Below are 15057 nucleotides of genomic sequence, written 5' to 3' on the forward strand. Positions count from 1 at the left end.
TTCGCTCACCACCAATTGCATCCCCCTCCCTGGCCACTGTCTCGGGTAGAATCAGACTGTTCGTAACCTTGGCATCCTATTTAATCCTGAGTTGAGCTTCCAACCCCGTAGCCTCTCCATCACCAAGACCGCCTACTTCCATCTTTGTAACATCGCCCGTCTCCGCCCCTGCCTCAGCTCATCTGCTGAAACCCTCATCCATGTTTTTGGTTATCCAGACTCAACTATTGCAATGTTCTCCTGACTGGCGTTCCATCTTCCATCTTCCCGAAACTTGAGCTCTTCTGCCCGTATCCTAACGCACGCCAAGTGCCGCTCATCCAGCACCTCAATGCTCGCTGACCTACCTTGGCTCCCAGTCCACCACCACCTTGATTTTAAAATTCTTATCCTTGTGTTCAAACAACCCTCCAAGATCTCTGCATTCCTCAAACATTGGCCTCTTATGCAAGCCCCACTCCCTTCGCCCCACTCCCTTCACCCCACCATTGGTGCCCGTGCTTTCAGCTGTCTAGACCCTATGCTGTGGGTTTCCCTCCCCAAAACTCTCTGCCACTCCACCTTTCCCTCCTCCTTTATAACCCTCCATAAAACCTACCTCTTTGACCAAGCTTTTAGTCACCCGTCCTAATATCCCTTTCTTTGTCTTGATATCAATATTTGTCTGATTACACTCCTGTGAAGTGCCTTGGGATGTTTTACGATGTTAAAGGAGCTATATCAATGCAAGTTGTTCTCATTTTGTAAAGATGTTCACATCGTTCACCTGACGAAGGAGGAAGCCTCCGAAAGCTTGTGAATTTAAAATAAAATTGCTGGACTATAACTTGGTGTTGTAAAATTGTTTACAATCATTTTGTAAAGGCATCGTGGAATGCTTTATAGTGCAGAGAACAAATAACATGAGCATAGAGTGGGAGGGAAGAACGTGGATTTAGGGGAGTGGGTCGAAAGAGCAGATGACGAGGGATGTTTTGAAAAGAGGGCGGATGTAAGATGGAAAGAATTGCAAAGGGCAGGGGCATGGTGGCCGAGAGAGCAGCCACAAAGGTGAAACAAGGGCTGGAATCAGGAAGCAGGACGGCATCAAAGGAGCAACTGCTACGAACAAAGATGTGGCAGGGTGGAAGCAGGACGAGCATTTTGAAATTGAAGATCATCCACTATTTCACCAGGGTGGTATTACCACTCCCCATACCAACTATATTGTTGCCCACCTGTCTGAGATTGACAGTTTTGTGCTGAATTGAGGGAAGGTTTCTAATATGAGTTTTCATCAGTACTGAAGCATCACACACTGCGTCTCCTGAAACACACTCACAGGCAGAGCCATTGCCTGAACCTTCCCCTTGTATAGAGAAGTGAAGACGAAGATGTACTCTCTGTAACTATTAGGATCAAATTGTTGAACTGTCTCTATCTTCCAGTTGCCTCTAGCTGTACCCTATTATCATGCCAACTAATATGCGAAAGTACTGAACAAAATAATTGCAGACAAAGCAGAGGATTTAAAGAATGGAACACTGCACTTTAAAACTCCAATAATTCTGTGCATTGTAGCAAGTTTTTTTAAATGAAAGCCAAGTCCAACAGTAAATGTGCATATCCAAGATGTACTATAAGTTGCGTGCGTGTGTGTGAATGCACGCGCGTAGTAGTTAGGTTTGTGTAGTTAGCAAAACACTAGTTAGGTCTCAGCTGGAGTATTGTGTTCAGTTGTAGGCACCACACTTTTTAGGAAGGATGTCAGCATAATAACATAAGAAATAGGAGCAGGAGTAGGCCATACAGCCCCTTGAGCCTGTTCCGCCATTCAGTCAGATCATGGCTGATCTTCAACTCAGCTCCACTTTGCTGCCCAATCCCCATATCAAGGCCTTAGAGAGGGTGCAGAAGAGATTTACTAAAATGGTACTAGAAGGGATGATGGACTTCAGTTACATGGAGAAACTGGAGAAGCTGGGGTTGTTCTCCTTGGAGCAGAGAAGATAAAGAGGAGATTTGATCGAGTTGTTCCAAATCATGAATGGTTTCGAGTTTTATTACAGTTTTGGCTTTCCAGTGGCAGAAGGTTCGGTAACCAGAGGATACAGATTTAAGGTGATTGGAAAAAGAACCAGAGGTGACATGAGGAAACATTTTTTGACGCAGCAAGTTGTTATGATCTGGAATGCATTGCTTGAAATGGTAGTGGAAACAGTTTCAATAATAACTTTCAAAGGGGAATTGGATAAATATTTGAAAGGAAAAAAATTACAGGGCTGTGGGCAAAGAGCAGGGGAGTGGGATTAGTGGATATCTCTTTCAAGGAGCCTGCACAGGCACGATGGCCAAATAGCCACTTTCTGCGCTGTAACATATTATGATACTATGCTGTCAAGAAATTCTGTGCGATGTTAATGGCAGAGCCTGTACATTGATCTAAATGAGGCGTCAATTTATGCACCATTAAGTGAAGAGAATTAACTTCCCCTTTCAGTGCTTGAATAATTACTGCAGAAAAGAAACGAAAACCTGTTTTAAAAGATGAGAGTGCCATTTGTACTATTCCGTTCAATCAGTGAACGTCCTTTTTAACATTATATTAGGGGTTACGGGGAGCAGGCAGGAAATTGGACATGAATTTAGATTTGAGGTTAGGATCAGATCAGCCATGATCTTATTGAATGGCGGAGCAGGCTCGAGGGGCCGATTGGCCTACTCCTGCTCCTATTTCTTATGTTCTTATGTTCTTATTCAGCTATAGTTTTAATATAAGTACAAATGTGTTATGGTATAATTCAGAGCATGCTGGTTGCTCTTGACTAGCCTTAAAGTGCCTATGGATTTTTAAAATATAGTTAACGATGTGCTGTAATGTTTTATATCTAATTACTGTTTATACAGGCAGACAACTCCAACATTAGTAATACCTGGCAGTTCCATGATATTTTGCTTGTGTAACCCACTTTTGTGGTGTTTGTCCAATTGGCACATTTTGTGAATATGTTTTCCTTTGTTGTTTTGCCTGTGATGGCTTGAATTCTGGAGCTAACCATGTAGGGATCACTGGGGACAAACCACCATCCAATTTTAGAGCACATGCGCACTCACAATCTATTAGTAAGGTACTCAGCTCACTATATTTGTTATAAATTAGTCATGGGAATTGATAGGTTAGGAAGGTGGATTGAAAACAATTGTATTATAATTGCAAGCTAAATTCATGACCTAAGGTTCGTTTAGATGGCTAGCTCCTCATCACAACAGCATTTTGCACTCAAGGCAACATCACAAAAAAGATCCATACATTAGAAAGGGTGCACAAAAGAGCAACAAGAGTGGTCCCAAGTGTAATGGGGAAGAGTACGAGAAAAGGTTAGAACAGTTTAAGCTTTACAATCGAGAAAGAAAGTGGCGAAGGGACTTCCTCAGAGGCATACAATGTACAATATTAAATGGTATCTCAACAAACACAAATTGTTTCAAAGTAGAACATAGAACTGGAAATCATAAATTGGTGAAAAGTAAATTTATACCAAATATCAGAAAACGCTTCTTTACTGAGAGAGAAATGTTTGGCATAATTAACCAAGCAAGGTTACCGAGGCAAATACATTGGGCTTATTGAACTCTCAACTGCCTCTCTGAAGGTTAGCAATCTTAGTATTTTCCTTATTGATAACTTTTGCAGATCTTTTCAAACAAGTAGCCGTACCCACTGATCTGTGTGACCAGCGAAACCTGAGCCTTTTGCTTCATGATGCAGTCCAGATCCCTCGCCAGCTAGGGGAAGTAGCTTCATTTGGCGGCAGCAACATTGAACCAAGTGTCCGCAGTTGCTTCCAACACGTAAGTATGCTCTGCTCCAGTTCCAGTTCCTTGTGGGCAAGGGCCTACAGCACAAAACTGTCTTCAATCCAACACTAATTGGTAATGTCAATCAGACAGTTCATGGGGAAATGCCACTTTCCAAGGTTGGGGTTGAAGCACATTATTGGAGCAGAGTGGATGGAAGTTTGGCTCTGCATCTGACTGTGCTGTACCTGGCCTGGGAGTGCATGATGCTGACACTGGCAGTCTTAAATGTAAAGTGTCCCATTCCCCAGTACTGACATCTGTCACTTTGATGGGTGTAAAAAAATGTAACTATGTGCTTCACAAGATTTGGCAGAGACTAAGTAAGCTACAGAAATTTACCATTTGTAGAGTTCTTTGAAGAACCTTTTTTTTTAGAAGTGGAGCAGCTTATAACTTTTTGTATAATCAATCCACGTTCGTCTTATTTCCTTATTTCTCGCATTTCATTTTATCGATGGAGATGACATTCAGTCAATCCACAACTCTATTCAATCGTTGCTGTTCCACTCATTTCGGAGCATTTATTGAATTCAATTTTCTCATACTGCGGTTTTCAGCAACCTTAACAAATGAGAGGTTTCTAATTGATCTCTGTTGTCTGTATCACATTGTTAGTCAACTCCTCTGTTTACTGCACCTCCATCCCACCAATCAGTTGCCTTCGTGTCTCCAGCAGCCACATTGGAGCATTTCCAACTCATGCCCAGCAATGTGTTTAAGCACAGCCCCCCTCTACATTGTTCATACACTAGGAGACATATTCAGCTCTACCTTATATAGGTTATAGCTAAGACTTACATTTATATAGCTCCTTATGACATCTCTGAGAAGACCATAAGACCATAATAAGAGATAGGAGTAGGCCATTCAGCCCCTCGAGCCTGCTCCGCCATTTAGTGAGATCATGGCTGATCTGATTTTTACCTCAACTCCACTTTCCCGCCCTTTTCCCATATCCTTTGACTCCCTCGCTGATCAAAAATTTGTCTAACTCAGCCTTGAATGTATTCAATGATTCAGCCTCCACAGCTTTTTGGGGTAAAGAATTCCAAAGATTCACGACCCTCTGGGAGAAGAAATTCCTCCTCATTTCCGTCTTAAACGGGCGACCCCTTATTCTGAGACTATGTCCCCTAGTTTTAGATTCCCCCATGAGGGGTAACATCCTCTCAGCATCTACCCTATCGAGTCCCCTCAGAATCTTGTATGTTTCAATAGGATCTCCTCTCATTCTTCTAAACTCCAATGAGTATAGACCCAACCTGTTCAATCTTTCCTCATAAGACAACCCTTTTGTACCCGGAATCAACCTAGTGAACCTTCTCTGAACTGCCTCCAATGCAAGTATGTCCTTCCTTAAATAAGGGCACCAGAACTGTACGCAGTACTCCAGGTGTGGTCTCACCAGCACCCTGTACAGTTGTAGCATGACTTCCCTGCTTTTATACTCCATCCCCTTAGAAATAAAGGCCAATATTCCGTTTGCCTTCCGGATTACCTGCTGCACCTGTATGTTGACTTTTTGTGTTTCATGTACGAGGACACCCAGATCCCTCTGTATTGCAGCATTTTGTAGTATTTCTCCATTCAAATAATATTTTGCTTTTTTATTTTTCCTCCCAAAGTGGATGACTTCACATTTTCCCACATTATATTCCATCTGCCAAATTTTTGCCCATTCGCTTAACCTTTCAATATTCCTTTGCAGACACTTTGTGTCCTCATCACAACTTGCTTTTCACCTATCTTTGTATCATCAGCAAATTTGGCCACAAGGCACTCTGTTCCTTCATGGGATCATGCTGTGCACAAATTGGCTGCTGCATATGCCTACATAAGTCACTGTACTTCGAAGTCATTGATATATATTGTAAATAGTTGAGGCCCCAGCACTGATCCCTGCGGCACCCCACTAGTTACAGATTGCCATTTTGAAAATGACCCTTTTATCCCGACTCTTTGTTTTCTGTTAGTTAGCAAATCCTCTATCCATGCCAGTATATTACCCCTAACACCATGAGCTCTTATCTTGTGCAGTAATCTTTTATGTGGCACCTTGTCGAATGTCTTTTGGAAATCCAAATATACTGCATCCATTGGTTCCCCTTTATCCACCCTGCCCGTTACTTCCTCAAAGAACTCTAATAAATTTGTCAGACACGGTTTCCCCTTCATAAAACCATGTTGACTCTCCTTGATTGTATTATGAGTCTCCAAATGTCCTGCTACTACTTCCTTAATAATGGATTCTAGCATTTTCCCAATGACGGATGTTAGGCTAACTGGTCTATAGTTACCTGCTTTCTGTCTCACTCCCTCCTTTAATAGGGGTGTTACGTTTGCGGTTTTTCAATCCGCTGGGACCTTTCAAGAAACATCTTAAAACCCTTTACATAAATTACTTTTCGAAGTACAGTGACTTATGTAGGCATATGCAGCAGCCAATTTGTGCACAGCATGATCCCATGAATAGCAATGAAATGAATGACTAGTAAATCTGTTTTTCCTGGATGGTGTTGGTTGAGGAAAGAATGTCGGCCTGAACACTGGGAAAAAACTCTGTGCTATTTTTCAGGAAGTGCAGCATCTTTAATGTCCACCTGAAAAAGGAGTCAGTTCTTGGTTTTACGTCTGAGAGACGGCACCTCCAACAGTGGAAGCCCTCCGACAGTGCAACACTCCCTCAATACTGCCCCTCCGACAATGCAGCACTCCTTCGGTACTGCCCCTCCAACAATGCAGCACTCCTTCAGTACTGCCCCTCCGACAATGCAACACTCCCTCAGTACTGCCCCTCCGACAATGCAGCACTCCCTCAGTACTGCCCCTCCGACAATGCAGCACTCCTTCAGTATTGCCCCTCCGACAATGCAGCACGCCCTCAGTACTGCCCCTGCAACAATGCAGCACGCCCTCAGTACTGCTCTAAAGTGTCAACCTAGATTATGTGCTCAAGTCCTGGAGTGGGGCTTGAACCCACCACCTTCCAATTCAGAGGCAAGCATGCTACCACTGACCCACAGCGAACACCTGCATAAAATACTTCATATTTAAGACATTTTAATTATACTAATCCAGTAGAAACGGGCAAAGATGGCAGAAGGCCCAATATTAATGTGTTAGACAGTAAATTATCGAGAATGCAGACTTAAATCTCAACTCCGTGTTGATGCAGCTGGTATTTCACTTTCCTCTAGGGTCAGAACAAACCGGAGATTGATGCTAAACTGTTTGTAGAGTGGATGAGACTGGAGCCTCAGTCCATGGTCTGGCTGCCTGTTCTGCATCGAGTGGCAGCTGCTGAAACTGCAAAACATCAGGCAAAGTGTAACATCTGCAAAGAGTGCCCGATCGTAGGCTTTAGGTGAGACGTGCAACCTGGCAAGGAGTCATATAATACCGGGAAAGAATTTTACCTTTAAATGTTAGTTTGGAAACTTCCAAATTCAGCAAATAATATAGCAGAAGTAATTAAAAGTCCCAACAAATTCATGGGTCAAAGCATTAATTCAGTCTCCACCAATGGTGATGCATAATTTGAGTCATTTTCATCTAAGCTCAGCATCCAGAAAAACTGCAACATAGTGCACTGGTTCTCAAAAGAATCTCACTTCAGAGTTTCGAGACAATGGGGGACATTAGCAAGAATGAAATTTAAAGGTGCTTCATCTTAATTTTGGGAGAGGTGAGTACTTCAGGTTTTTGGTATTTTAGTGCCAGCCCCTTTGATCACAGCAGTTGCAGTTCTGGATCAAAATCAGATTTGCAACCAGGTCGTGACTGGGCTTCTGTTTTTCTCTATTTTGTAATTATTGGGAATGTACAGAAGGGCCTTTTATCAGTCCATGCTTTGAAAGTGGTTACACATAGTGCAGAATGATAGGCAAGGGCACTTGTCCATAATTTCCACCCAATTAAATTCCAGGTCTTGGACAGGATTTCCTACAGGTAAATTGCACCTTTTTTGGTTAACTTTTCTCCTAAGCTTCATGATCTTGTTAAAGAGCCTCCCTCCATTGCTCCGTTATGACAGACATCAAGTTTTATCAATGCCAGATGTGTTGGATCCTGCAGTCTCTTGAGGCCAATGAAACATCTGGTGCTGCTGGCATCCCTCCCATTGTCCTCAAGATGTGTTCCTCCAAATATATCCCTTTCCTTTACCGTTTCTTCAATCTTTCTTGCTCTTAATCCACCAACCTTCTTATACATATGTTGAACCTCTTACTAAGAAAGGTGATTCCACTTATCCCTTTTAATACAAACTTACATTCATACTTTATAAAGTTATAGAAGCTGCTATTCTATCTCAATTTATCCATTGCCTTGAAAATTCTGGCCTAATGCATAATTGGCAGTGTGGTTCCTATGTTGATCTTGTTGTCCATGCTGTATACATCTGGAACTCTGCTTTTGAGCACTTTGCCTTGGACATCTCCATAGCCTTTGACAGGGTCTGTCATTTTTACCTTCATGTGGGCTTCCAACGAAACAGTGTTTATGGCTATTCAGTTTCCTATCTGTGCTTTAACTAATGGCTCATTCTCTGAGTCTGCCTAAGGCTCTACCCTCTCTCCTGCTCCGTTTCTTCATATAAGTGACCTTCTTTATCCAATTCTAGCCACTCATTTGTTGATGATTCCACTCTACATTGATCAAGTCCCTTCAATTTATGCACCCTCAGTTAACATAACTTCCATCCTTTGTGCAGTGGCTGCATCATTACATTTTATTTCTTCTCTCCTTTCTTTTTTTCTCTCTTTACTATTTTTCTCTTTCTCTTCCTTAGAACATTCTCTTCTTCCTCCTCCTAAGCTGAAAATACACCATCCTGCACCTTTGTTATCCTCTTTACTTCCTCACGTGTTACAATCAAGCCTCTCTGCAGTCTACTACTCAAATTCATCTTTACCAGGACATCAAAACTGTGACCCTCCTTGCATCTCGGTCTCACCTCCCTACAATGTTCAGTTTCTCAAAATACAAGCTTGCATTATTTAATCATTGCCATTTGATTTATGTTTTCTTCCCTTTTACTTTTCAACCTGTTGCACTGTGGACCTTCACCGTTCTTCCCTCAATAGAAAGAGAAATCTAAACTAAAATAGGATAGGGAAGAAAAAGTTTAAAAAGTCAAAACTCTTTAGTGATCGGTTCGTGGAATAGAATCGCACATTATGCAAAAGTTATTGATATTTCCTTTTCTGCTTGTTCCTCCTCCCCAGGTACCGGAGCCTCAAACATTTCAACTATGATATCTGCCAAAGCTGTTTCTTTTCAGGGCGCACAACAAAGGGACACAAGTTACATTACCCAATGGTGGAGTACTGCACTCCGGTGAGTAATGCACGTTCCACTTTGTAGTATTGTACGTAATCTGTGTGGATAAATCACTGCGAAAAACTTGAAGGTTCAGATACACCAATCTTTAAAAGTCTTTCTACAAAATGCACCATTACGGAATTGCCATCAGACATGTATGATAATGGTCTATTGGCAGTGCTTATTGAGCACCAGAGCTAGGTGAAGTTGGTGTCATCCTCTTGTGCACCCAAGTCCACAGCACAAGATTCAGAAGCAACTGCTTTTTTTAATCCCTTCAGTTTTCTGACTCATGCTAGGATACATTCCCAGAGGCACAGGCCAGTCTCCAGTATTTCACCCAAGTGGCCATTCTTCATGCATGACTTGCACAGTGGAGTTCAGTTGGCTATTCGATTATGTGAGCCGGGGCATCACAACCAAGCACCTCAGCAAGACCTGAACAGATTAATGGAATGTGCAGATAGGTGGCAGATGCAGTTTGACTTGAGTAAGTGTGAGGTTCTACATTTTGAAGAAAAATCATAGGGCTATGCAATCAATATAAAGATGCTGAAGGGTGTGGATGAACAGAGAGACCTAGGGATTTAAATACATGATTCCCTGAAACGCGATGCAGTTTGACAAAGCAATAAAAAAGGCCAACGGCATGAGTACAAAAAGTAATACATTTCTACAAACTACGGTTAGGTCATAAATGAGTACCGTGTGCAGTTTTGGGCATCCTTATATAGAAAGGACATTAAAGCCGTAGAGAGCATGCAGCATGGATTCATCAGAATGATGCCAGCAATAGGAAACTAGAGGTAAAAGGAGAAACGAGATACTGGGACTATTTCCACTGGAGCAGAGAGGGATTAGAGGCGATCTAATAGAGGTTTTCAAAAGTATAAAAGGTTTTGTTAGACTGACTGGGGGTTGAGTGTTTCCTCTTGTTGGGGAGCAGTGGCTTCGGCAGATAGGATGTTCAAATGCCTCCTTCAATTTCTATGATTTTTTTATTGGACTAGTGCTTCTTTAGAAATAACGTGCCTTAGATCACTTGATCGAACACAAAAACAACAGATGTTCTTTCAGAACTGGTCAGTTCAACCAGTGAAAACTGATAAATCGGGCTTGTCCTTCTAAATGTACAGCGGGATATTGCAGTGAAGAAGAGCAAAGTTATTGATAGACGAGCAACATTTGGATTTCATGCTTTAGATTTTTTGTCCAACAAGACTTGTTTTTCTATTAATTTGCTTTATTTGAATTGCTTTTAATGGAAGTAATAATGTTTCTATTTGAACCTTATTGTGAAATTCCAATTTGTAAAATAGATCTTTTAAAGTAGTTTTGTCTGATCCAGCAATATCATATCCAAATAATCCCTGGGAAAATCCTGCCTACGCCACCATTGGGGAGTAATGATGAGTGGTTATCTATTTCAAGTTGTCACTGAGAGATGTTAGGAGAAATTTCTTCACACAAGTTGTTGAAGCAGGGAATGCTTTGCCACAAGGAGTGATAAAGTAACGGAGAAGGCTGATGAGGGAGTACAGTGGCCACTGCCCCTTAATTGGCTAAGGGATAGAAAGCAGAAAGTAGTGGAGTTTTTCAGACTGGTGGGAAGTATACAGTGGTGGTACCCAGGGTCAGTATTAGGACCACTGCTCTTTTTGATATATTTTAATGACCTGGGCTTAGGTATACAGGGCATAATTTCAAAGTTTGCAGATGACACGAAACTTGGGAATGTAGTAAACAATGAGAAGGATAGTAACAGACTCCCAAAGGACAAAGACAGACTGGTGAAATGGGCAGACACATGGCAGGTGAAGTTTAGTGCAGAGCAGTGTAAAGTGATTCATTTTGGTAGGAAGAATGAGGAGAGGCAATATAAACTAAATGGTACAATTTTAAAGGGGGTGCAGGAACAGACAGACCTGGTGGTGTACGTGCACAAGCCTTTGAAGGTGGCAGGACAAGTTGAGAAGGCTGTTAAAAAGGCATGCGGGATCCTGGGCTTTATAAATAGAGGCATAAGAGTACAAAAGCAAGGAAATTATGCTAAACCTTTATAAAACACTGGTTAGACCCCAGCTGGAATATTGTGTCCAATTCTGAGCACCACACTTTAGGAAGGATTTTTTAAAATCATTCATGGGATGAGGGCGTCGCTGGCGAGGCCAGCATTTATTGCCCATCCCTAATTGCTCTTGAGAAGGCAGTGGTGAGCCGCCTTCTTGAACCGCTGCAGTCCGTGTGGTGAAGGTTCTCCCACAGTGCTGTTAGGAAGGGAGTTCCAGGATTTTGACCCAGCAATAATAAAGGAACAGCGATATATTTCTAAGTCAGGATGGTGTATGACTTGGAGGGGAATGTCCAGGTGGTGGTGTTCCCATGCACCTGCTGCCCTTGTCCGTCTAGGTGATAGAGGTCGCAGGTTTGGGAGGTGCTGTCGAAGAAGCCTTGGCGAGTTGCTGCAGTACATCTTATAGACAGTACACACTGCAGCCACGGTGCGCCGGTAGTGGAGGGAGTGAATGTTTAAGGTGATCGATGGGGTGCCAATCAAGCGGGCTGCTTTGTCCTAGATGGTGTCGAGCTTCTTGAATGTTGTTGGAGCTGCACTCATCCAGGCAAGTGGAGAGTATTCCATCACACTCCTGACTTGTGCCTTGTTGATGGTGGAAAGGCTTTGGGGATTCAGGAGGTGAGTCACTCGCCACAGAATACCCAGTCTCTGACCTGCTCTTGTAGCCACAGTATTTTTGTGGCTGGTCCAGTTAAGTTTCTGGTCAATGGTGACCCCCAGGATGTTGATGGTGGGGGATTTGGCGATGGTAATGCCGTTGAATGCCAAGGGGAGGTGGTTAGACTCTCTCTTGTTGGAGATGGTCATTGCCTGGCACTTGTGTGGCACAAATGTTACTTGCCACTTTTCAGCTCAGCCTGGATGTTGTCCAAGTCTTGCTGCATGCGGGCACGGACTGCTTCATTATCTAAGGGGCTCTGAATGGAACTAAACACTGTGCAATCATCAGCAAACATCCCCACTTCTGACCTTATGATGGAGGGAAGGTCATTGATGAAGCAGCTGAAGATGGTTGGACCTGGGACATTGGCCTGAGGAACTCCTGCAGCAGTGTCCTGGGACTGAGATGATCGGCCTCCAACAACCACTACCATCTTCCTTTGTGCTAGGTATGACTCCAGCCACTGGATACTTTTCCCCCTGATTCCCATTGACTTTAATTTTACTAGGGCTCCTTGATGCCACGGTTGGTCAAATGCTGCCCTAATGTCAAGGGCAGTCACTCTCACCTCACCTCTGGAATTCAGCTCTTTTGTCCATGTTTGGACCAAGGCTGTAATGAGGTCTGGAGTTAAGTGATCCTGGCGGAACCCAAACTGAGCATAGAATCATAGAAAGGTTACAGCATGGAAAGAGGCCATTCAGCCCACCGAGTCCGGGCCAGTGAGCAGGTTATTGGTAAGTGCGGCTTGATAGCACTGTTGACGACACCTTCCAACACTTTGCTGATGATTGAGAGTAGACTGATGGGGCGGTAGTTGTCCGGATTGGATTTTTTATTTGTGGACAGGACATACCTGGGCAATTTTCCACATTGTCAGCTAGATGCCAGTACTGGAACAGCTTGGCTAGAGGCACGGCTAGGTCTGGAGCACAAGCCGTCAGCACTACAGCTGGGATGTTGTCGGGGCCCATAGCCTTTGCTGTATCCAGTGCACTTAGCCGTTTCTTGATATCACGTGGAGTGAATCGAATTGGCTGAAGACTGGCTTGAGATGGTGGGGATCTCGGGAGGAGGCCGAGATGGATCATCCACTCAGCACTTCTGGCTGAAGGTGGTTGCAAATGCTTCAGCCTTGTCTTTTGCATTCACGTGCTGGGCTCTGCCATCATTGAGGATGGGGATATTCACGGAACCTCCTCCTTCCGTTAGTTGTTTAATTGTCCGCCACCATTCATGACTGGATGTGGCAGGACTGCAGAGCTTTGATCTGATCCTTTGGTTGTGGGATTGTTTAGCTCTGTCTATAGCATGCTGCTTCTCCTGTTTAACATGCACGTGGTCCTGTGTCGTAGCTTCACCAGGTTGGCACCTTATTTTTAGGTACGCCTGGTGCTGCTCCTGGCATGCTCTTCTACACTCCTCATTGAACTAGGGTTGATCCCCTGGCTTGATGATAATCGTAGCGTGTGGGATATGCTGGGCCATGAAGTTATAGATTGTGGTGGAATACAATACTGCTGCTACTGATGGCCCACAGCGACTCATGGATGCCCAGTTCTGAATCTATTCCTTTAGCATGGTGGTAGTACCACACAACATGATGGACGGTGTCCTCAGTGTGAAGACGGGACTTTGTCTCCACAAGGACTGTGCGGTGGTCACTCCTACTAATACTGTCATGGACAGATGGATCTGCGACAGGTAGATTGGCAAGGACAAGGTCAAGTAGGTTTTCCCCTCGATGTTGGTTCTCTCACCACCTGTCGCAGGCCCAGTCTGGCAGCTATGTCCTTCAGGGCTCGGTCAGTAATGATGCTACCGAGCCACTCTTGGTGATGGACATTGAAGTCCCCCACCCAGAGAACATTCAGTGCCCTTGCTACCCTCAGTGCTTCCTCCAAGTGGTGCTCATCATGGAGGAGGACTGATTCATCCGCTGAGGGCGGGCAGTAGGTGGTAATCAGCAGGAGGTTTCCTTGCCCATGTTTGACCTGATCTCATGAGATTTCATGTCAAGCCCTTAGAGAGGGTGCAGTGGAGATGTACTGGAATGGTACCAGGGATGAAAGACATCAGTTATGTGGAGAGACTAGAAAAACTGGAGTTCTCCTTAGAACAGAGAAGGTTATGCGGTGATTTGATAGAAGTGTTCAAAATCATAAAGGGTTTTGTTAGAGTCTCTGGGGAGAAACTTGCTGCTTAACAAATTTACTGGAGTTTTTTGAGGATGTAACTAGTGGAATAGATAGGGGAGAACCAGTGGATGTGGTGTATTTGGATTTTCAGAAGGCTTTTGATAAGGTCCCACACAAGAGGTTAGTGTGCAAAATTAAAGCACATGGGATTGGGGAGAATATACTGGCATGGATTGAGAATTGGTTGACAGACAGGAAACAGAGAGTAGGAATAAACGGGTTTTTTTCCGGGTGGCAGGCAGTGACTAGTGGGGTACCGCAGGGATCAGTGCTTGGGCCCCAGCTATTCACAATATATATCAATGATTTGGACGAGGGAACTAAATGTAACATTTCCAAGTTTGCAGACGACACAAAGCAGGGGTGGAATGTGAGCTGTGAGGAGGATGCAAAGAGGCTCCAATGTGATTTGGACAAGTTGGGTGAGTGGGCAAGAACATGGCAGATGCAGTATAACGTGGATAAATGTGAGGTTATCCACTTTGGTTGTAAAAACAGAAAGGCAGATTATTATCTGAATGGTGATAGATTGGGAAAAGGGGAGGTGCAACGAGACCTGGGTGTCCTTGTACACCAGTCGCTGAAAGCGAGCATTCAGGTGCAGCAAGCAGTTAGGAAGGCAAATGGTATGTTGGCCTTCATTGCAAGAGGATTTGAGTACAGGGACAGGGATGTCTTACTGCAGTTATACAGGGCCTTGGTGAGACCACATCTGGAGTATTGTGTGCAGTTTTGATCATCTTATCTGAGGAAGGATGTCCTTGCCATGGAGGGAGTGCAACGAAGGTTTACCAGACTGATTCCTGGGGTGGCAGGACTGACGTATGAGGAGAGATTGGGTCGACTCGGCCTATATTCACTAGAGTTTAGAAGAATGAGAGGTGATCTCAACGAAACATATAAAATTCTAACAGGACTAGACAGACTAGATGCAGGGAGGATGTTCCCGATGGCTGGGG

The 15057-nt window shown here is 43.7% G+C and overlaps 1 protein-coding gene across 1 annotated transcript in view; it reads left to right on the forward strand.

Moving 5' to 3' along the window:
• Positions 1–15057, forward strand: part of utrn (utrophin) — a 664298-nt gene that overhangs the window by 558602 nt on the left and 90639 nt on the right. The window contains exons 66-68 of the mRNA XM_067989572.1: positions 3674–3831; positions 7038–7204; positions 9066–9177. Coding sequence (XP_067845673.1) covers positions 3674–3831; positions 7038–7204; positions 9066–9177 — 437 coding nt within the window. The remainder of the gene's footprint in view (positions 1–3673; positions 3832–7037; positions 7205–9065; positions 9178–15057) is intronic.

The sequence above is a fragment of the Heptranchias perlo genome, chromosome 8 (genome assembly GCF_035084215.1).
Source record: "Heptranchias perlo isolate sHepPer1 chromosome 8, sHepPer1.hap1, whole genome shotgun sequence".
NCBI classification, from domain to species: domain Eukaryota; kingdom Metazoa; phylum Chordata; class Chondrichthyes; order Hexanchiformes; family Hexanchidae; genus Heptranchias; species Heptranchias perlo.